The sequence below is a fragment of the Cibotium barometz genome, chromosome 30 (assembly GCF_041138505.1).
Source record: "Cibotium barometz isolate CiBa-2024 chromosome 30, ASM4113850v1, whole genome shotgun sequence".
Classification (NCBI taxonomy): Eukaryota; Viridiplantae; Streptophyta; class Polypodiopsida; order Cyatheales; family Cibotiaceae; genus Cibotium; species Cibotium barometz.
This window is the reverse complement of record NC_141075.1, coordinates 14006442-14030281: the sequence shown is the minus strand read 5'-3', so window position 1 is coordinate 14030281 and position 23840 is coordinate 14006442. Positions and strand designations below refer to the sequence as shown.

The 23840-nt window shown below is 40.3% G+C and overlaps 1 protein-coding gene across 1 annotated transcript; it reads right to left on the bottom strand.

Annotated features, from left to right (window-relative positions):
* Nucleotides 1-906: 906 nt before the first annotated feature.
* On the bottom strand, nt 907-2900 carry LOC147621192 (uncharacterized). Its single transcript, XM_086823757.1, has 4 exons — nt 2768-2900; nt 2555-2684; nt 1775-2385; nt 907-1232 (listed from the first exon to the last, which is right to left on the bottom strand). Exons 1-4 carry the CDS (start codon nt 2898-2900, stop codon nt 907-909), a joined length of 1200 nt encoding a protein of 399 aa, XP_086679883.1.
* Nucleotides 2901-23840: the final 20940 nt, after the last annotated feature.

The window sequence follows — 23840 nt, the reverse complement described above, 5'->3', positions numbered from 1 at the left end:
TATCTTCAGTAGTCTTCCTATTACTCTCGGCAACTATGGAAAAACAAATCATAAATATAAGGAAGTCGGAGATCATAATTTGGTCCATAACCTTAGGTTAGACATGATAATCTAAGTACAATAAGGAGTTGGATCGTAATTTGTCTCTTAAGCTTAGCTTAGACATGATAATTGAAGGGGCCCATGGAGGAAGGTACATTGGGGAGCCCCTTTTGTAATAAAGAGCCACCAAAAATAGGGAGCCTTTTTTAATAAGGGGCGCCATCATGATTGGTTGGGTATTTTTGCCTTGATGGATGAAGAGAGTCACAAGATAGGCATTAATTTTTTTTGTGGGTACACACTATGTTTTTCACACATCAGTAGAAAGAAATCCAGATGCATGTACAATAGAGAGGTCGCACTATGTTTTTCACACATCAGTTGCATATGGTTGACATTCATGCCGGTTAATCCATGTGAACTTAGAAAGGGTATTACACGGTTACAGAGAGGTTAAAGTTTCCAATTGGTTGGGAGCCAATTTCGATTCTTTTTCCTGCGTATTTATTCAAAAAGCATTCTCCAAACAATAAATAAAATCTTGCAACCTTAAGACAAAGTTTAGAGACGAATCAAATCGCAAGATTTAAAATTTTGGCCTCCAATTTTTGAAATGGGCAACATTTAAAGGTGTTGTCTACTTGGATTCGAGGTTGCTTGTGGTTGGTAGTGAATAAATTCCAAGTGGAACCAAAAACTAAGCCTTCTCCTTCATGTGTCATTGCTTGGGATGCAAATTAATGGTGCTCTATGTACAAAAACTCCCAAAAAAACAAATTTCTTCACATCGTGTTAGTAATGCATAGTAGCTCAACTCTATGGACTTGATTTCATTCATATGTAGATAGATCACTGTGCTATGTTTCATATTGCTATACTTTCATTCTCTTCGATTTGCTCTTGTATGGGGGAATCCACCACCTCTTTGAGCACATTGTTGCAATAAAAATCAGCATATTCTTCACTTAGCAGAGCATTGTAGCAAATTTCATGGTTCTCATTGCCACTAGCAGCAAAGGAGCTTTGGGTGCTAATAGTTTCATTTGAAACTAGCTCTAGGTCACCCAACAAGCTGCTAGAACTGATGATGACAGAAGCCAATGCACGGGTACTGCTAACTAAATTATTATCCTCTCTCTTCATGCTTAATGCATTAGATTGAGTAAGATCTTGCTGCAAACAAGGCAGGCCTGACAAGCTAATCTGTGCACTAACCTTGTCACAAACAGGTTGGAGACTAGCATCAAGTTGAGATGGCTTTGTAGAGGGAAGAGGATCAAAAGCATCATTGGAGGAATTAACAAGACTATGGGCATTAGGTAATAGATTATCAGTCCAAAATAGCTCTGTAGATTGGGTTGATGGTGGAGAATATTGGATGGCCAATTCTTGGTTTGATTAATGGACGTCAGGCTCGGGGGGGTCACTCACAAAAAAATGTGAATATCATGTGTGTTCAACAGAAGCATAATTTTAATTTATGAAGCTTACAGAAATATATTTACATAAGGGTATGATTTAAAATTTTTCAAAAAAATTTACAGATTCATAAAGAAATGGGGATATTATATAGATTAAAAAATTCACAAATAAGGGATTTAAAATATAGGCCTTGAACGCACGCGATAGGGATATTTTACATATAGTGACCCCCCCGAGACGTCAGGAGAGCATGGAGTATTAGAGATAGATGAGCCATGATTCAGTTTACATAATGGTGAGCTACAACAACAGTAGCTTGACTCCTCTCGACCTTCCCCATTGCTACTAAAATTAGCGAATCTCCATGAATCAGGCCACATCCGTCTAGCTTGACCTTGCAAAGTTTTCTCCCAATTTTGGAATGTGCTCATGAGCTCGACCATGGCATTACAAGAGCCCTTATCTTGCTTAGAAGAAACCAAGAGACCTGCACCACAATGTTCCTTGGGGAATGTCATTAGGCAATCATAATCTTGATTGGAAGACATAAGATCGCCATAATCTTGCGTAGAACGTGCATGACAAGAAGCCTGTTGTGAGCTCCATAGCTTCAATGAAGATGAAGGTTGCCATAGCCCTTTAGCTCTCATCTTTGATTCTCTTATAAGGCGGGCTTCGGCTTGAACCCTCACACTCTCCCATTGGACCATGTGGCTTACTGCTGCTGCAGAGCTACTATTGCTATTGTTTGGAGACTCTAAAAGGCTGCTATTAGAGCTGGTGCACTTTGACTTAGGATTGTGTGGTGTAGCAGGGTCGACAAAGCCCATCTTGAGCAATCTCTTCTTCAAGTGAGTATTCCAGTAGTTCTTTATCTCATTATCTGTCCTCTTGGGCAAGTGTGTGGCGATAGTAGACCATCTGCAAAAAGCAGTTGATTACCTTTGATTAGCAAGGCATTAAATCAAACACTAGCTAAATGATTAATAGCATATGTTATATAGCTCAAAACCACAGCATATAATTGTTCCATACCATACACACCATTAATTGTCTAGCTTAGTGAAGTAGTTGTAGGACAGTTGATCACCTGTTCCCAAGCAAGGCATGAAGTTGCATGATAGTTTTGTCTTCAGTAGAAGAGAATTCTCCTCGTTTAATATCCGGCCTAAGGTAATTAGTCCACCTTAATCGACAGCTTTTGCCACAACGCAGAAGGCCTGGCGCATACACATGAAGTTGATTAGTTCCATTTAACAGAATTACAATTAAGATAGCATACTACGTAACAATACTACCATACCAGCTTTCTTAGGAAGGGCGCGCCAGCTGCCAGGGCCATTTTCACTGATGTAAGAGGTGACCTTTTCATCCTCTTCAGTGGTCCAGGAGCCTCTCTTGAGGCCTTGTTTTTCACAGCAGGGGGCTCGGCCCATAGCTTGGGGTGTTGGCAGAGAGAGGCGCGGGGGGAGAGAGAGAGAGAGAGAGAGAGAGAGAGAGAGAGAGAGACGTGCGGGAGGCTAGAGAGCTACGTTTATATTAGAGAGACGACCTTGAGCTGAAGCTAACAAAGCGTGCGAGCTAAGCGGGAGAGACTGATGAAGCTTAGACTGTGGGCTTTGGCGAGGCGAGAGGTCCTGTGCATATTGCTTCGAGTGAGAGACTGTGTGTGAAAGATTCGGCAGCAGTCAACGTATGTGACAGACTCTGCCGACATATCGCCACGATTCCATCGTAGACTCAACTTCCACGGGTGCCGCTGTGGTGACTCGTGACTCGTGAATGACCTGACTCGACGCTTTACCGTCAAACACACTCACAATTCAGTTAACCCAAGTTGTCACCAATCAAAAATCCTCTGCGACGTGGTGGTGAAACCACGGCCCTCGCCACCATGCAGTAAACCATATGGATGATGATAAATGTCGAGCTGCTTAGCTCGTCATTTGTGTTTCTCCATTCGTTGTCATCCTCAGTGTCTCTCCATCTGTGTACACGTATTTGTATGAGGTCTACCATTGTATCACAAGAGCACTGTTGTTGTTCACAGAAAACGTGCAAACTAGATTTGCAACATTTTTTGTTTTTTCTTGTAAATTTTATTCTCTCAAATTTCTAAAATCTGGAATTTTAGATCAAACAACTCCAGACTCTCAAGAAAAACCTTCAAAATTCAAGGCTTTAAGTTTTGTGATTTGTTGACAAAAATGTTTTCTCTGAGTATATATTGCCGGAGAGCACCATGGGTAGGAGACTAGAGTACTAGAGGGTCTACACTCTAGAGTTTGGAGCTCAATTTATCCAACATTTATGTCACTCGAGCACTATAGTTTCAGGATAGAGAAACTTTTTTTAGCGAACCTTCTCATCAGCGAGTCACCATGGGCAAAAGGGGCAATGGTAAAAATGAGCAAGCATTTACATCCTGTAGCTATCCATTCGTAGCTTTCTTTGCGTGAACCTTGAGTGAACCTAACTCAGCACACATGGATTGATTTAGAACAGAAAATGGTGATTTTGAACAAGCATTTACTTCATGTAATTATCAAGTGATAAATGTTTTCTCCCATCAACTTGAAGACATTTTTCCAAAATTGATTTTGTTGTAGGTTTAAGGCAACTCGCCTTTTCTAAAGCACTAGAGAAAATGCGACATGACCTGCAGTTATAAGGCACATGCATTGTCAGAACTAAGAAATAGTAGATCCAAGTTGCTTCAACTTACTATACAAGATCTTTCATAAAGAAAGATCCCCACACAACTGTACGTAGTAGTTGTTTTTTTTTGCATAAAGTAGTAGTTCTTCTTTCTTTTTCATCATGTAGTAGTTGTGAGGACTTTTCAAGATCTTCACACAACTGTAGTAGTTGTTCTTTCACATCATGTTGTCCCATACAAGCTACGTACCAATTCACCTTCTAAAAATAAAGGAACTTGCGAAAGGGAGAGGTTTTTGTGAGGTCTCAGGAATTGTTATGAGACTGAGAGGAAGCACTGCAAGGTAAGACCAAGAAACATTATTTATATGTATAAGGTTTGCATATAAATAAGGTTCACAGATTAAAGAAGGATTTTAGTTAAATTTATCTTTTTGCATAGATAAATTTAAATGATGAAAGAGGAGTTCCCACCATATTGGAATTCAAATATTTAAATGAGGAAAGTGTAATTCCTAGTGTAAAGGAGTGAATGGGGATTTTAATTTAAATTTTAAGAAAAAATTTAGTTAAATTTATCTTTTTGTAGATAAGTTTAAATGATGAAAGAGGAATTACCACTATATTGGAATTCAAATATTTAAATGAGAAAAGTGGAATTGTTAGCTTAATGGAATTAATGGATATTTTCATGTAATTTTTAAGAAGAATTTTAAATAGATTTAATTTATAGTAAAAGAGGAATTCCCATGATAATTGGATTGCACTCATTAAAATGAGGAAAAGAGGGATCAAGTTTATTAAAAAAAAAGGTATGATATTTAGTTAAGAAGGTATGATATTTAGTTAAAAAGGAGAATTTTTATGATAATTAAGAAAAGAGAGATTTGAATTAAATTTTAGTGTCAAAAGATGAATTTTAGTGTCAAAAGATGAATTTCCATCATAATTCTACCTAATGAATTAAGGTTGAGAAATTATGTGATAGAAGGAATATCTTTGGATATTTTAATTGGTAAAATCACTAAATGGATATTTACCCAAAACTAGATGTTTATCTGACGAGAATCCTTGTAGAACTAAACCGAATGAATTTGGTTAGACTACGAGAGGACAGGCAGTAAACCTACTTGTCCATCTCTCGATCTGAATCAAGTAAAAACTTGGTGACCAATTCCAGTTCTAATCACAAAGAATAGACTACCGGAACTAAACTGGTTTTTCCTGATCGAACTCACCAAGAATCTAGTTGGACAATCAGACCAAATGAATTGAATCCATCCATACCCAACCCAAGTCGTATAAGTGATACGGCTCGTCCTTGAATTCCAACCACTCCTCTTCTATAAGTTTCCATGGCACTCAGATCCTCATCGTGTCATTGGTCAAATGATTGTGTGCATGTCATGTTATGAGTTCGATAATAGACTTGCACGTAACATGCATTGAATGTGGGGTATGATAGTAAAAACTTGAACACCTTTCGAGGAATTATTGTATCTTGAAAATCACTTTGGTAACAAGACTCTTCACCTTTGCGACATTGAGTTGCATTTTTATGAGCACCCCAAAATAGCACACAATCATTCACACATGCATGTATACGTTTGTAATCCATGCCAACTATTGTCATCAATGCTCTTCTAGCATGGGCCCTTATGCTTGGCATCTTGTTGTCCAAAGGAAGCATATTCTTCATGAGCCTGTAAAGTGTTTGAGAGAATTTAAAATATTATCTATAAAAGATATGGTATGTGAAAATTGTAAATTGCTAACCACAAATGCAAAGGACTCACCAAAAGAGGCTCGTAAGACTAGCATTGCTCCAATCGTACATGTTTTGCAAGTTTAGAAATTCCAAGGTACATGAAGGGTGGATTATGAATACCCCTCGTAGAGTGGAGTGCAAGCGGCTTGTCATAATTAATCTTTGTCAATTGAGGCTTTGGGCTCCTCCTCTCCTTATTTCTCAAAGAAGTCACCCATCATCTCGTCCATGTCTAAATCTTTTTTGATTTCATGTGCCATTGATAGAGGCGTTTCTTCATCATGTCGAGCAGGCTGGCTCATCCCCATTGATAGAGGCGTTTCTTCATCATGTCGAGCAGGTTGGCTCATCCCCATTGAATCATAGAGGTCTCTAAAGCCTTTACATATAGTTGTCCACTAAACACATCTTTGAATCGGCCATAATCTTGCCCATGCTTTATTTGTGATTCATCTTAAACACATGATTGGTCCCATGAATCTCTTGTATGAACATGTAATCTTCACATGTAATCACTCATGCCTGATTTTGCACAGGTGCCTCATCAGCATCAAAAGAAGAAGGCATCAATGGTCGTTTATGTATGGTGGGTACCTAAAAATCATGCCACATAATAATACGTGTGTGAAATTACCATTCAGCTTCATCAAACAAAAATTTAGCTCTCTGGAATCTATCGAAAACATCTCTTTGGATTTTTCTTCCTGTACGTGGCTATCAATGTGGCTAGAGCTGGGTTCATAATCATGCCCATAATCACATACTAGGAAAACAAATGGATACTTACAGCCCACACTGCACTGCTTGCTTTTGTATTCTTACATTTACTGTTTGTAGGCTATTTTGTGGGAGTGGGGTCCACCTAATCCCCGACCCTTCTCTCTCACCTTCACAACCCCTTCTCCTCATCTCCCTCACAAGCCGTCCTCTCCTCTTCTGCCTTCCCACCTTCACAAGCCCTCCTCCTATTAAGGTATGTACCATATCCTTATCTTCTTTATTTTCTTTAATGTTTTTTTTAAGTTCACTAATCTAGGGTTTAAGACTTACCGGTTGTTGCTTACATTTCTTGTATGCTTGGTTCTCTTTAATATTATGTTTTTTGGTTCTCTTGTATGCTTGCTTGCTCTCTTGTATGATTGTATGCTCTCTTGAATTCTTAACTAGTTATATTAATATTATTTCATAAATAAAACTTTGCTTATCTTAATGCTTTTTGTGGCTAGATTTAGGGTTTCTTCTCCAAAGAGAATCAAGAGCATTCAAGCTCTTATCAAAAGAAGAAGAGGTAAGCCCCTTCACCTTTATCTCTTGTATGTTTGTTTGCTCTCTTGAATGCTTAACATAAAAAAATTTCTTTTTTTGGCTAGGTTTAGGGTTTATTCTCTAAAGAATCCCTTCTCACAAGCATAGGAGGTAAGCCTCTAAACTTTTCTCTCTATTTTTTTAGCACCTTCGGGTGCGGACGATTATTTTTCTTGCATATAGTTTGCCTCTAGGTCTTATTTATGCATGAGGATCTATGCAATGCATAGAGTTCCTATGCATGAGGCTCTATGCATAATGCTTATGCATAGAGCTTCTATGCATTAGAGTCTATGCATGAGCTCTATGCATGATACCTTATGCATGAGGCTCTATGCATACAACTTCTATGCATGAGGCTTCATGCATAGAGCTTCTATGTATGAGATTAAGATCACACCATGGGACACATGTTCTATGCCTTCTTTTCTCACTAAGGGGTTTATCTATCTTATCCCTAAGAGTGAGGATACGGCATTGATTGACCAATGGCGACCTATCATCTTACTTGTGGGATTGCATATAAGATTCTTGTTAAGGCAGTGAGCATCAGATTGCAGCCAATTTTGCAAGATGTTATTCATGATACTCAGAATGAATTCTTACATGGAAGGAGCATCTTTGATAATATTTTCCCATTTTGGGATGCCGTGGAATGGTCCAAAGCAAGAAATAGGACCTTAACCATTCTACTCTTGGATTTTGAGAAGGCCTATGATAGAGTGGATTGGGATTTCTTTGAGTGTACTCTCAGCCATATGGGTTTCTCTCTCAGAGATGGATCAAGGGAGTTTCATGCATGTATCGTGATGCCCATAGTAGTGTGCTTGCGGTTTCAAATTTCTTGCTCAGTATGGCAGGTTGCCTTTTAGCCTCATTATAATATATCATAGTTTGGCCATGTGCATCTCCCCTCCCCTCCACTACTGGTATTTCTAGATTGAGGTTGCTGCTTCGTAGTCAAGAGGAGCTAGTTGACTCTGAGTTAGCTGATGACATAGCCATGCTCTTGGAGCCCTCACAAATATGCTAATGTTCCTTCTGGGTAGCACTGGAAGAGCTTTTTTGGTAGTAGGGGCACTCATTAATTTTCACCAATGTACAGGTTTTTGGATTAGTGACTCACCGAGAGTTGCTTAGGGTGCAAAGCTTGGTTTTACTTGGATCAGTAGAGGATGCATTACTAGATATTTGGGATGCTAGTTTAGGGTTTGCACAATAGTTTGCTCCGATACTTATGATTATTTGCAAGAAGCTTCTTCATTGGAGCTCCAGGAGATTGGATTTAGCCTCTAGAGCTTTGGTGGATAATCAGTTATTGCTTATTGCGGCTTGGTTTATTGCCTCTGATTGGTGATTCTCTTGTGCGTGCATTGGTCAATTGCAGAGATTGATCCATAAATTTCTTTGGTCAGGTTTGGATGACACCACAAACACTCGTTCCAGGGTAGCTTGGCTCACACTTACTCAACCCAAACGAGAGGGGGTGCTGAATATTATTGATTTAGATGTTCAATGCAGGGTGTTGCTCTGCAAACTTGTGGTAAAGGTTTCCTACTAGGAACTGAGCCTTGGAAGGATTTTTTACTGTCTCAGATTTCTAGATGTACACACCATGTTGGGAGAGATTGGTTGCCTAGCACATGGTTTTTTTTCACAGAGGCTAATATGAGGGCACCCTCTTCCCCTCTTATTGTAGCCATTGTAAGAGCATGAAGAAGCATGAGACCATTTTTTCGACAAAGGCTTCAAAGATATTTGGCTGAGGCTGACCGACAACCTATTATGTGGAATGAGTGTATCAGGGATGATGCCAACCTATTATATGTGGAATGAGTTCATCAAGGATGAGGTTAGTCGGCCACTTGGTGCATCTCATTACATACAATGGTCAGGATGGGAGAGATGTGCATACATAGTTTGTGCCTATAGAAGACCCGTAAGGAGGATTGGAGAGTTGCATCCATTCAGCATCTTAAGGGCTCTTGCATACTTATTGATCAGATTGATGTAGCTATTCGGCATGAGTAGCCTTCTTGGACCTTTCATGGAGACTATAATCCGAGTTGGCTCAAAGTCTTTTCAAGGATAGGCATACCTCTGCAGGGCATTGTTCTCTCGGTGAGCGAGGAGGCTATAGATTACATTGTTTATTCTATCATGCCTAGAGGGAGATTGAGGAGATGTAGCGTGGAGGGATCATCCCAGATACTAGGTTTAGTCTAGTGAGGATTGTTGGTAGTTTGGGGAAGCATTGGTTCATTGACCCTTCTGCTTAGATAGTGACTCGTGGCTTTTGGTGTCTGTGGCTATATGGTGGTAGTCCTATGAGATATCTTAAAGACATTGAAAAACCTTCCCTTTTTTAGTTTCACGCTCCAAAATGCTAGGCTTATCCTCACTCAACAAATGTGGAGGATCCCTACTCTCAGGCCTCATTGGGAGAGTTATTATATCTCTACATCGATAGAGTGCATATATTGGCATAAGCTTTGGCATTCATACAGAAGGAGTCAGATCTCTCATTTCTATTGGTTATTTTTACATGGTGGTCTTCCCACCAATCAGTGGAGGTGGAGGTCGGTCTTCAGTGTAGCATCTACCTGCCTGAGATGTGCGGAAGATTATACGTCATTGTTTATGGGGATGTCACACAACACAATAGATTTGGGGTTCTATAGCCAACTTATGGGCAAACTGAGTGACCGCGCCATGCATGTCACTTGGGGAAAATTGCTTGGCTCTCTCAGTCCGGTCTACAGCTTTTCATGAGGGCAGTAGTATAGACTCTGCTATTCTCATTCATAGAGGTATTGGCTAGCATGGTTTGTTGTAGGATGTCCCTCACTTTGATTATACACCCCCCACATAGAGGATTGACACCAGTTGTTGGGAGATTGTTGCCAGTATTACAACATGGGAGATCAGGAGAGCTAGATGTATAAAGGCTATTGAGGGTGTCCACTTCTTTGTGTCTCAATGCATTAGTACTATATGGGGTGAAATCATCCATACTCTCATGGCTACTTGGGCTCGTATTCAAGGGTCGTCTCATTCTCCGTAAGCAAAGCGTGCTATATTTATTTAGGAGTGGGACCATGGAATTTTCTTTTCCTCTAGTTCCATGCATCTCTCATGGCATCATGATGCTCCTCAGTGATTGAAATAACCATACATATTGGGGTGATTCTATTCTATTCCGGCTTATAACTATGATTGTTGTATGACTTTTTCACACTTAATAGTAGTCTCTTTCTTGAAACAAAAAGAAAGAAAAAAATTCACCTCTGGTGTGTTGAACTTCACTTTGCAACCTTCAAAACTTGTAAGACCTTCCATCTGCGCAGAGGTAACCTCTTCACTATAGTAGTCACTCTCTTCACTTTGCAACCTTCGAAACTTGTAAGACCTTCCGTCTGCAGGTAGCCTCTTCATGGTAGTACTTATAATATATCATAGTTGCAGAGGCAATGTGCATCTCCCCTCCCCTCCACGACTGGTATTTCTAGATTGAGGTTACTGCTTCGTAATCAAGAGGAGCTAGTTGACTTTGAGTTAGCTGATGACATAGCCATGCTCTTGGAGGCCTCACAAATATGCTAATGTTCCTTCTGGGTAGCACTGGAAGAGCTTTTTTGGTAGTAGGGGCACTCATTAATTTTCACCAATGTACAGGTTTTTGGATTAGTGACTCATCGAGAGTTGCTTAGGGTGCAAAGTTTGGTTTTACTTGGATCAGTAGAGGATGCATTACTAGATATTTGGGATGCTAGTTTAGGGTTTGCACAATTGTTTGCTCCGATACTTATGATTATTTGCAAGAAGCTTCTTCATTGGAGCTCCAGGAGATTGGATTTAGCCTCTAGAGCTTTGGTGGCTAATCAATTATTGCTTATTGCGGCTTGGTTTACTGCCTCTGATTGGTGATTCTCTTGTGCGTGCATTGGTCAATTGCAGAGATTGATCCGTAAATTTCTTTGGTCAGGTTTGGATGACACCACAAACACTCGTTCCAGGGTAGCTTGGCTCACACTTACTCAACCCAAACGAGAGGGGGTGCTGAATATTATTGATTTGGATGTTCAATGTAGGGTGTTGCTCTGCAAACTTGTGGTAAAGGTTTCCTACTAGGAACTGAGCCTTGGAAGGATTTTTTACTGTCTCAGATTTCTAGATGTACACACGATGTTGGGAGTGATTGGTTGCCTAGCACATGGTTTTTTTTCACAGAGGCTAATATGAGGGCACCCTCTTTCCCTCTTATTGTAGCCATTGTAAGAGCATGAAGAAGCATGAGACCATTTTTGTGACAAAGGCTTCAAAGATATTTGGATGAGGCTTACCGACAACCTATTATGTGGAATGAGTGTATCAGGGATGATGCCAACCTATTATATGTGGAATGAAATCATCAAGGATGAGGTTATTCAGCCACTTGGTGCATCTCATTACATACAATGGTCAGGATGGGAGAGATGTGCATACATAGTTCGTGCCTATAGAAGACCCGTAAGGAGGACTGGAGAGTTGCATCCATTCAGCATCTTAAGGGCTCTTGCATACTTATTGATCAGATTGATGTAGCTATTCGGCATGAGTAGCCTTCTTGGACCTTTCATGGAGACTATAATCCGAGTTGGCTCAAAGTCTTTTCAAGGATAGGCATACCTCTGCAGGGCATTGTTCTCTCAGCGGGCGAGGAGGCTATAGATTACATCGTTTATTCTATCATGCCTGGAGGGAGATTGAATTTCTTTGGTCAGGTTTGGATGACACCACAAACACTCGTTCCAGGGTAGCTTGGCTCACACTTACTCAACCCAAACGAGAGGGGGTGCTGAATATTATTGATTTGGATGTTCAATGTAGGGTGTTGCTCTGCAAACTTGTGGTAAAGGTTTCCTACTAGGAACTGAGCCTTGGAAGGATTTTTTACTGTCTCAGATTTCTAGATGTACACACGATGTTGGGAGAGATTGGTTGCCTAGCACATGGTTTTTTTTCACAGTGGTTAATATGAGGGCACCCTCTTCCCCTCTTATTGTAGCCATTGTAAGAGCATGAAGAAGCATGAGACCATTTTTGTGACAAAGGCTTCAAAGATATTTGGATGAGGCTTACCGACAACCTATTATGTGGAATGAGTGTATCAGGGATGATGCCAACCTATTATATGTGGAATGAAATCATCAAGGATGAGGTTATTCAGCCACTTGGTGCATCTCATTGGTGCATCTCATTACATACAATGGTCAGGATGGGAGAGATGTGCATACATAGTTCGTGCCTATAGAAGACCCGTAAGGAGGATTGGAGAGTTGCATCCATTCAGCATCTTAAGGGCTCTTGCATACTTATTGATCAGATTGATGTAGCTATTCGGCATGAGTAGCCTTCTTGGACCTTTCATGGAGACTATAATCCGAGTTGGCTCAAAGTCTTTTCAAGGATAGGCATACCTCTGCAAGGCATTGTTCTCTCATCGGGCGAGGAGGCTTTAGATTACATCGTTTATTCTATCATGCCTGGAGGGAGATTGAGGAGATGTAGCATGGAGGGATCATCCCAGATACTAGGTTTAGTCTAGTGAGGATTGTTGGTAGTTTGGGGAAGCATTGGTTCATTGACCCTTCTGCTTAGATAGTGACTCGTGGCTTTTGGTGTCTGTGGCTATATGGTGGTAGTCCTATGAGATATCTTAAAGACATTGAAAAGCCTTCCCTTTTTTAGTTTCACGCTCCAAAATGCTAGGCTTATCCTCACTCAACAAATGTGGAGGATCCCTACTCTCACGCCTCATTGGGAGAGTTATTATATCTCTTCATCGATAGAGTGCATATATTGGCATAAGCCTTGGCATTCATACAGAAGGAGTCAGATCTCTCATTTCTTTTGGTTATTTTTACATGGTGGTCTTCCCACCAATTAGTGGAGGTGGAGGTCGGTCTTCAGTGTAGCATCTACCTGCTTGAGATGTGCGGAAGATTATACGTCATTGTTTATGGGGATGTCACACAACACAATAGATTTGGGGTTCTATAGCCAACTTATGGGAAAACTGAGTGGCTACGCCATGCATGTCACTTGGAGAAAATGGCTTGGCTCTCTCAGTCCGATCTACAGCTTTTCATGATGGTAGTAGTATAGACTCTGCTATTCTCATTCATAGAGGTATTGGCTAGCATGGTTTGTTGTAGGATGTCCCTCACTTTGATTATACACCCCCCAGATAGAGGATTGACACCAGTTGTTGGGAGATTGTTGCCAGTATTACAACATGGGAGATCAAGAGAGCTAGATGTATAAAGGCTATTGAGGGTGTCCACTTCTTTGTGTCTCAATGCATTAGTACTATATGGGGTGAAATCATCCATACTCTCATGGCTACTTGGGCTCGTATTCAAGGGTCGTCTCATTCTGTGTAAGCAAAGTGTGCGATATTTATTTGGGAGTGGGACCATGGAATTTTCTTTTCCTCTAGTTCCATACATCTCTCATGGCATCATGATGCTCCTCAGTGATTGAAATCACCTTACATATTGGGGTGATTCTATTCTATTCCGGCTTATAACTATGATTGTTGTATGACTTTTTCACACTTAATAGTAGTCTCTTTCTTGAAACAAAAAGAAAGAAAAAAAATTCACCTCTGGTGTGTTGAACTTCACTTTGCAACCTTCAAAACTTGTAAGACCTTCCATCTATAGAGGTAACCTCTTCACTATAGTAGTCACTCTCTTCACTTTGCAACCTTCGAAACTTGTAAGGCCTTCCGTCTGCAGGTAGCCTCTTCATGGTAGTCACTCTCTTGATGGTAAGGTACCCTACCTTTGTAAAGCATCCTCTCCTTTCCCAAACACACCTTACCATCAAAGATCTTTCCATCAAGATCATTCTCATGTATATCGCCAAAAATAATCACATAAATAAGATGATTATCTTCTAACACAGAGTTATAAATATTTTCACAACATTCTTCTCCTTGCATAATAGCATCTACATAAAAATCATCACCATACTTATTCTTACAAGTTTCATGTCTGTAGATTTGCATTTGTAGTTTGATGTCTGTACTTTGCATTTGTAGTTTCATGTCATACTTATTCTTACAAGTTTCATGTCTCTAGATTTGCATTTGTAGTTTCATGTCTGTACTTTCACGTCTTGGATCTTCATGTCTGTACTTTCATGACTTGGATATTCACGTCATGCCTTTCACATCTGCAGTTTCATGTCTGCTCTTTCACGTCTTGGACTTTCAAATCACAACTGCTCTTTCACGTCTTAGTCCTTCACATCTGCACTTTCACATCTTGGATATTCACGTCATAACTTTCACGTCTGTAGTTTCACGTCTGCTCTTTCACATCTTGGAATCTCATGACTGCTCTTTCACGTCATATGTTTCACGTCTTAGTCCTTCACGTCTGATAATTCACGTCTATACTTTCACGTCTTGGATCTTCACGTTGTCATGACTTTCACGTCTACAATTTCACATCTGCTCTTTCACGTCTTGAACTTTCACGAGACTGCTCTTTCATGTCATATGTTTCACGTCTTAGTCCGTCACGTCTGATAATTCACGTCTACACTTTCATGTCTTGGATCTTCACGTCTGCTCTTTCACGTCTTGGACTTTCACCACTACTCTTTCACGTCATATGTTTCACGTCTTAGCCCTTCACGTCTGATAATTCATGTCTACACCTTCACATCTAGTCTTTCATGCCTCAGTGTTTCACGTCTTATTAGTTCATGTGGGAAAAAAAATGAGGTCAAAATTTGCAAAATCAAGGAGTTCCATCTCACGGCTTAAGCACCTGCACTTTCACGATTTAAGTCTCATCACGAATTAAGCCAAATCACACAATAGCCACTATATAATTGTTAAGCTTATTGTTTCCTATTATTTTGGCTAAATTAATGTAGCAGCTTCTCCATGAGTAAATATCCATACTCATGCACTATCAGCCTTCTTCATGAAAACAAAACCAGACCTTATCTCAACACCCTTGAGACATGGCTTCAAACATAACAAAAGAAAACACTAAAAAACTTAGGGATCCTTGACACGTAGACCCCAGAGACTACTCTCCCAAGCATCAACTTCACCCATGAATTCAAACTGTAATGAATCTACAACCACAAACTGTAGGTCTTTCCCAAACACACACAAACCAACACTCAATTGACTCTGACAGCAACTACAATTGAATAAGAATTGGATTAAGCCATGTCTCTAATAGAGATGCCACACAGAGGCTCTAGGGAAATGACCTCCTTGCTACTTCTCTAATCCTTGGCACATTCTATGCTCCGACTTATCCAATTTAACCTTGCTACACTAAACTTCACTCTACAACCTTAAAAACTTGTAAGACTTGCTGTCTTGAGGTAGCCTCTTCACTATGGTCACTCTCTTGCCTCTATTACTTCTCTCCCCCTGAAAATCTTCTCCATTCCCCCTCATAAGCCCGTCGTCCCTTCACCTCCTTTTCAGAACGTTGTGTCACCCCTTCATTTTCTTTCCCATACACTTTTTTTTTTTGCACCTACGCCTTTACACTACCTTATATACATTGGATTTATCTATACATCACGTTTGGATTGGGCTTGGGATTCTCCTCACACTATTAAAAGGTAGATTCCAATGATTATGACAGATGTCAGAGGTGGTAGATTTAGAATCTAATTTTAAAGGGATGTCACAATCATTAAAATCTCCGTTTTGACTAGGGGAAAGCATAACTAGAGCATATCAACTCCAAATTTACTAAAGGTGGTAGATTCATGAGGATCTAATTTTCAAGTGATTTATAATAGTATGTCACATGTGAGGGTTTTGACTAAGATATATAAGGTTTACCACCACTGTCCCCTTTTTTCTAGAAACGTCATGACATGGCTCTTCTTAGAGGGCCCTTTTTGTGACCAAATTTTTCCTAATGTCCTAGAAAACATGGCACCTTGCAAGGTACCTTACTTAAAAAGAAAGATAAATGCCTAGTGAGAGAGTGAGAGAAACAAGATCTGTTATTATTCTGAAAAGGGGATTGATTACAGGGGGAGAAACTAGACATCTTGAGGGGCTAGGGAGGAATCTTACATTCAAGATTTGAACTCTCAGCCTTCTTCACAAGAGCAAAGCCACACCTTGTCTCAACACCCGTGAGACATGGGTTCAAACATAATAGAAGAAAACACTAGAGAACTTGGGGATCCTTCATAGGTAGTGAGACTACTCTCCCAAGCATCCACTTTACCCCACGAATTCAAAAGCTGTAATGAATCTACAACAACGAACGGCAAGTCTTTCCCAAACACACATAAACTAGCACTCAACTGACTGAACTCAGCTGACTGACAGTAGCTACAATTGAACAAGAATTGGATTAAGTCATGTCTCTAAACAGAGATGCCACACAAAGACTCTAGGGAAACCACCTCCTTCCTGATTATCTTATCCTCAACACATTCTCTGCTCTCACTTATCCAATTTCACCTCCACTACGGATCCAATTTCACCTCAACTAGCTGACCAGTAGAGCTATAGTTAAACAAGAATTGGATTAATGCATTATCTCTAACAGACGCCACATAGAGACTCTAGGGAGACCACCTCCTTGTTGATTCTCTAATCCTCAACAAATTCTATGCTCTGACTTATCCAATTTCACCTCCACTATGGATCCGACTTCACCTCAGCTAGCTAAGCAATAGCTACAGCTGAACAAGAATTGGATTGTCATGTCTCTAATAGAGACACCACACAAAGACTCTAGGGAAACCACCTTCTTGCTGATTCTCTGATGCTTAGCACATTCTAATTTCGCCTTCGCTGTGGAGAGATTTCCAAAAGACCATCCTTTCACCTCTATGTTTAGGAGCATAGAGGTTGAGAATACCGATTTCACCTCAGCTAGCTAAGCAATAGCTACAGTTGAACAAGAATTGGATTGTCATGTCTCTAATAGAGACACCACACAAAGACTCTAGGGAAACCACCAACTGTAGCTAAGCAATAGCTACAGTTGAACAAGAATTGGATTGTCATGTCTCTGTGTGGTGTCTCTAACAGAGACACCACACAGAGACTCTAGGGAAACCACCTTCTTGCTGATTCTCTGATGCTTAGCACATTCTCTTCTCTATTTTATCTAATTTCACCTCCGTTGTGGAGAGATTTTCAAAAGACCATCCTTTCACCTCTATGTTTAGGAGCATAGAGGTTGAGAATACCAATGTAGAGCTAGGGAGAGCATCACCTGGAAGGAGAGGACAACGTAGTTCACAACTATTGCCTACAGTCTCACGCCATCACCACCATTGCCATTGCCATCCCAAACCAGGAAGGGTTGTTTTTTGAAACCTTTTCAAGAAGAAGAATCACTTGCATGGAGATTGAAACAGGATTCGAGTCGGCCACCCACTGTTGATTGGCTCTCTGCCTTCTGCCGCCGTAGCAAATTTTTTGTCACCTCCACAGGCTGAGAGAATCATTAACTTTTTGTAAGACAATGTCACCTCTCTTCAGCATGACATAGACATTGAGGTTTAGACCATCCTTGTTGCAAGGGTTTATGGAGCCCACCTCTCTCATTCGTAGTCCCGTGAATGGCTTCTATAGAAGCTCTCCCTTTGGAGCTAATTGTACACTTCTAGGATACTTGTTTACTTGGTTGAGGCTTCTTCTAAGTGGACTTTGATTCTCCAGAAGCTACTTCTCAAGTTTTGGCTAGCAGCCCCTTCTGTCTTGGCCCTAGGAAATTTTTTATTTTTTCAATATTAGGTGGGCTTTGATCCAATGGTGGCAGAGGATCAGCGCCTTACCTCAATCTCACTATGGTTCCCTACTCTTCCTCGATCTTATTCGAAGCTTTAAGCTTCCATAGGGACATCCCTTGGCTAGGTTCTAGAGGTTCCATAGGGACATCCCTTGGCTAGATTCTAGAGGTACCAACCCTTCTCGGCTCTCCCTCCTCAGCTTCCGCTCACGGCTGTTAATACCACTTATGATGGTGTACCCTGGGTCCTTGTGCTTCTTCCTGATCCATCAATTAATGTGACAACCATATTATGCTCTAGAGACCTGACGGCTCTCATTTCTACCAAAGGATGGAGATTGCAAGCACATTGGATTTGTCAACAGGGCCACATTACTATATATTGTCCTAGATTGAGGGGCCATGCTAGGAGGTGGCATGGTCCTACCCATCAGCAGATGCCTTTTGTATTTTCCCAGACTCTAGTTATCCCTATCCACAATAGACCACACAATGTTGGGTTTTGGTTAGAGATGGAAGGTGCCCTTGGACCCCCGTACCTGCCCCTTCACCCACACCCATCCTAGAGTAGGCCAACACTTATGCAACTCTTTCCTCTCATAGGACGTTAATCCTTCTTTGGAGGATGAGGCTTTGTAGGCATAGGATTTGGATCCCTCATAGGAGGATGTTACATTAAAATTACAGGATGATTAGACCCTTGAGGATGATGTTGCACAGTCGCATTGTCATGATACCTCTCCAATTTCGAGGACCAGCACTGGATGTTTCTCGGCATGGGAAGGAGAGGTCTTTAAGTTTTCCCTCCCTTACCTATTAATTACGTACTTCAATCTCTACATGGGGTCCTTTGTCGACCACGAGATCTGGTTATTTCTACTCTAAGTCCTTATGAGGATTGTTTCATGGATCATTTTAAGGTCTTGGGATATTTTTTTCACATCACGCGGCGGCGAGAAACAAATTGTCAAAACCCAGATTCATTGTGTAGTTATAGGTGGACCTATGGATGTATTGCTCTTACAAGACCATAAACTGGATGCTAGCCAGTGTGGGAGATCAGGCAAGCTTCTCTCAGGACACACCTTTATTGGTACCAAAGGTGGTATCTATATCTCTCTTTCGGCTTTGATCTTGCCTTGCATCATTGGACATGGTGTCAGTTTTCCTACGAGAGCATAGTGGATCCTTCTTATGAAGGGTACTAAATGCATTGGTATTCTCAACCTCTATGATCCTAACCATAGAGGTGAGAGGATTTTGTTTTGCAAATATCTCACTTTGTTGATGCCTCTTGCTGACCATTGGATTATTGGTGGGGATTTTTAAATGGTTCAGATGCCAATGGATAAGAGAGGTGGACATGAGGGCTAGGTCCATCCTCTTGAAAGAGAATCTTGGGAGAGGTTTATACTCTCCATTCTCATGGCAGATATTGTTGGCATGAGGATGAAGTTTTGAGGAGACACTCCACTCTTCTTTATTCATGATCTAATAGGAGAAGGGATGCAGGATGTATTTATGCACCGTTAGATGGATTTTATGTGGATGATTGGGTGCTCGACACAGATGGGGGCATAATTTGATTGCTGTAGACACCTCTAAATCAGATCATTACCCAATGGTTTTATGCATTAAAGATCCAAGTCACCATGGATCAGCACCCCATGTACACATCCCTAATCATTTGTTTTAGATGCAGAGCTATCATGTCATATGTTTGATATTTGAAGATCTCATGATTTCTCGCAAGCCTCACAAAGCCTGCCCTCTACTCTCTATGATATTAGTGACTTTTATCACACATTCCCTTTCTAAGAGGCAAGACTAGGTCTTGGATTTATAAAGGTTTATTAGACGTAGACAAGCTACCATACAAAAAGAGCTTGAGAAACATCCTCATGCTCAATGGGTTGCAAACTCTTTATGTACTATTAGGGCATAACTTCATCACTCTCTTGAGAACCACGTGGAGTACTGTTACCATGCCCACAAATCCTTTTGGACCCAAATGGGTGGCAAATGCAACAAACATTTCTTTGCTACTCAACAGGCCATCTCATACTAGACGTAGTGTTAGGAAGTTGTAGGATTCAATGGCACTCTTCACTGAGATCCTCTTATGGTTAGATAGATTACCACTCATTTCTATTCCTAGCTTCTTAGTGCTAAGTTACTCTTTTATTTGAGACATAGGGCACAAAGGAAGGTTTGGAATTAATTGCGAATCATTGAGGAGATGCGTGCCATTGTGGATGCCTCTTTTTCTATGCAGGAGTTTAATCATGCTCTTCATGCCTTGCCTCATGGTAAGTTTCCAAGGGAGGATGGCCTCTCCCCTAATTTTTTCATTACTTTTCGGGATGAGATTGGGGCTAAGATCACATCGTGGGACACATGTTCTATGCCTTATTTTCTCATCACTAAAGGGTTTATCTATCTTATCCCTAAGAGCGGGGATAAGGCATTGATTAACCAATGGCGACCTATCACCTTACTTGGGATTGCATATAAGATTCTTATTAAGGCAGTGAACATCAGATTGCAGTCAATTTTGCAAGATATCATTCATGATACTAAGAATAGACTCTTACATGGAAGGAGCATCTTTGATAACATTTTCTCATTTTGGGAGGCCATGGAATGGTCCAAAGCGAGATATAGGCCCTTAACCATTCTACTCTTGGAGTTTGAGAAGGCCTATGATAGAGTGGATTGCGATTTCCTTGAGTGTTCTCTTAGCCATATGGGTTTCTCTTATAGATGGATCAAGGGAGTTTCATGCATGTATCGTGATGCCGAAACTAGTGTGCTTGCTTGCAGTGATAGAGGAGAGCGATTTAAAATTTATTGCTCAGTACGGCAGGTTGCCTTTTAGCCCCATTATAATATATCATAGCTGCAAAGGCCATGAGCATCTTCCTCCCCTCCACTACTGGTATTTCTAGATTGAGGTTGCTTCTTTGTAGTCAAGAGGAGCTAGTTGACTCTGAGTTAGCTAATGACATAGCCATGTTCTTGGAGGCCTCACAAATATGCTTATGTTCTTGGAGGCCATGTTCTTGGAGGCCTCACAAATATGCTTATGTTCTTGGAGGCCTCACAAATATGCTTATGTTCCTTTTGGGTAGCACTGGAAGAGTTTTTTTGGTAGCAGGATGCATTACTAGGGTGCACTCACTATTTTTTTGGTAGCAGGGGCACTGAGAGTTACTTAGGGTGCAGAGCTTGGTTTTACTTGGATCAGTAGAGGATGCATTACTAGATATTTGGGATGCTAGGTTAGGGTTGATATTTCTCTTGGACAATAGTTTGCTCCGATACTTATGATTATTTGCAAGAAACTTCTTCATTGGATGTCCAAAATATTAGATTTAGCCTCCAGAGCTTTGGTGGCTAATCAGCTATTGCTTGCTGCGGCTTGGTTTACTACATCTTATTGGTGATTCTCTCGTGCGTGCATTAGTCAATTGCGGAGATTGATCTATAATTTTCTTTTGTCAAGTTTGGATGGCACCACAGACACTCATTCCAGGGTAGCTTGGCTCACAGTTACTCAACCCAAACAAGAGGGGGCGCTGAATATTATTGATTTGGATGTTCAATGCAGGGTGTTGCTCTGCAAACTTGTGGTCAAAGGTTTCCTACCAGGCACTGAGCGTTGGAAGGATTTTTTATTGTCTCAGATTTCAAGATGTACATCCTATGTTTTTGGAGAGATTGGTTGCCTAGCACATGGTTTTTATTCATAGAGCACCCTCTTCCCCTCTTATTGTAGCCATTGTAAGAGCATGAAGAAGCATGATACCATTTTTGCAAAAACCCGATTGTCTCTATTGATAGCTGACCACTATTGCTGACTATCGTTAGTCTTCTGACTATTAGAGTTGACTCAAAACTACTTTCCTTCAACCCAAAATGATCATATCAACCCTTCTACCTCTTTAGTTGATCACACTTGATGCACAACTAATTGTAGCTGACACCCCTCTGATCCTATGTGACACCGAATCCTCTCAATTGAAGATGATTAATTCAACTACGAGTCAGCTCTAACTCCTAGGACATAAGACATTCACCCATATTTGTTCTATCTCAACAAAATCAATCAAAATAACACAAGAAATCTCTATATCATAAAATCTCATCAATCTCAACACATATTCAAGCTTTAAACTCTCAGCCTTCTTTATGAAAACAAAGCCAGACCTTATCTCAAAACCCCTAAGACATGGGTTCAAACATAATAGAAGAAAACACTAAAAAACTTGCGGATCCTTGACACGTAGATGCCAGAGACTACTCTCCCAAGCATCAACTTCACCCATGAATTCAAACTGCAATGAATCTACAAACTGTAGGTCTTTCCCAAACACACACAAACCAACACTCTGATAGCAACTACAATTGAACAAGACTTGGATTAAGCCATGTCTCTAATAGAGATGCCACACAGAGACTCTAGGGAAATGACCTCCTTGCTACTTCTCTAATCCTTGGCACATTCTATGCTCTGACTTATCCAATTTCACCTCTGCTACACTAAACTTCACTCTAAAACCTTAAAAACTTGTAAGACCTACTGTCTGTAGAGCAGGTAGCCTCTTCACTACAATCACTCTCTTCACTCTCTTTCCTCTCTTACTTCTCTCCCCCTAAAAATCTTCTCCATTCCCCCTCATAAGCCTGTTGTTCTTTTACCTCCTTTCAGAAGGTTGTGTCACCCACTTCCTTTGCTTGCCCATACACTTTTCATTTTTGTTTTTTTGCACCTACGCCTTTACACTACCTTATATACATTGGATTTATCTATACAGCACGTTTTGATTGGGCTTGGGATTCTCCTCAAACTGTTTAAAAGGTAGATTCCAATGATTATGACATAGATGTCAGAGGTGGTAGATTTAGAATCTAATTTTAAAGGGATGTCACAATCATTAGAGTCTCTATTTTGAGGGGAAAGCATAACTAGAGCATATCAACTCCAAATCTACTAAAGGTGGTAGATTCATGAGGATCTAATTTTCAAGTGATCTATAATAGTATGTCACATGTGAGGGTTTTGACGTATGATATATAAGGTTTACCACTATCCCCTTTTTTCTAGAAACGTCATGACATGGCTCTTCTTAGAGGGCCCTTTTTTGTGACCAAATTTTTCCTAATGTCCTAGAAAACATGGCACCTTGCAAGGCACCTTACTTAAAAGAAAGATAAATGCCTAGTGAGAGAGTGAGAGAGTATTTCTACTCTAACCTGAGAATGCTTAGTTTTCCCCGAAGGGATGTGATAAAGAAATGTGTCCCTCCTATTTTAAAAAAGGATACTATTAAATGAGACAAGTTTCCAACCGTTTCCTTTTGAACAAGCAAATATATATTGAAACAAAGAAAATAAACTAACTTCAACTCCTACAAAGAATACTCTAGTTGTTACATACATGCAAATATAAATTGAAACAAAGAAAAAGAAGCTAACCTCAGCTCCCACAAACAAGGCCTTGGTTATCCAAGTCTAAGACTACATAGGTAACTTGCAACAACTTGGGGACTAACATAATTATAGAATACAGTAGCAATACTTCAACGAGACCCTACATAACCTCCCACATAGAAACTCGTATAGAAACTCTTCACCTCCTTCATTCAAATTTATGAAATAGTTAGTGCATCAAATGATTGGTCCAACATTAAAGAGAATAAACATAGATCATAAAATGATACTTGCTTATTTACAAAATTTATGTATGGTATAGATGCATTTGAATGAGAATAGAACTCATCTTCAGTAGTCTTCCTATTACTATCGGCAACTATGGAAAAAAAAATCATAAATATAAGGAAGTCAGAGATCATAAT

Bases quoted from the DNA above. Each gene is read 5' to 3' on its own strand.
- LOC147621192 (XM_086823757.1), bottom strand. From the start codon at position 2,900: ATGGGCCGAGCCCCCTGCTGTGAAAAACAAGGCCTCAAGAGAGGCTCC. The intron at 2,685-2,767 runs GTATGGTAGTAT...TGTATGCGCCAG, and splicing joins CGCCCTTCCTAAGAAAGCTG to GCCTTCTGCGTTGTGGCAAA. The intron at 2,386-2,554 runs GTGATCAACTGT...TGCTTTTTGCAG, and splicing joins CATGCCTTGCTTGGGAACAG to ATGGTCTACTATCGCCACAC.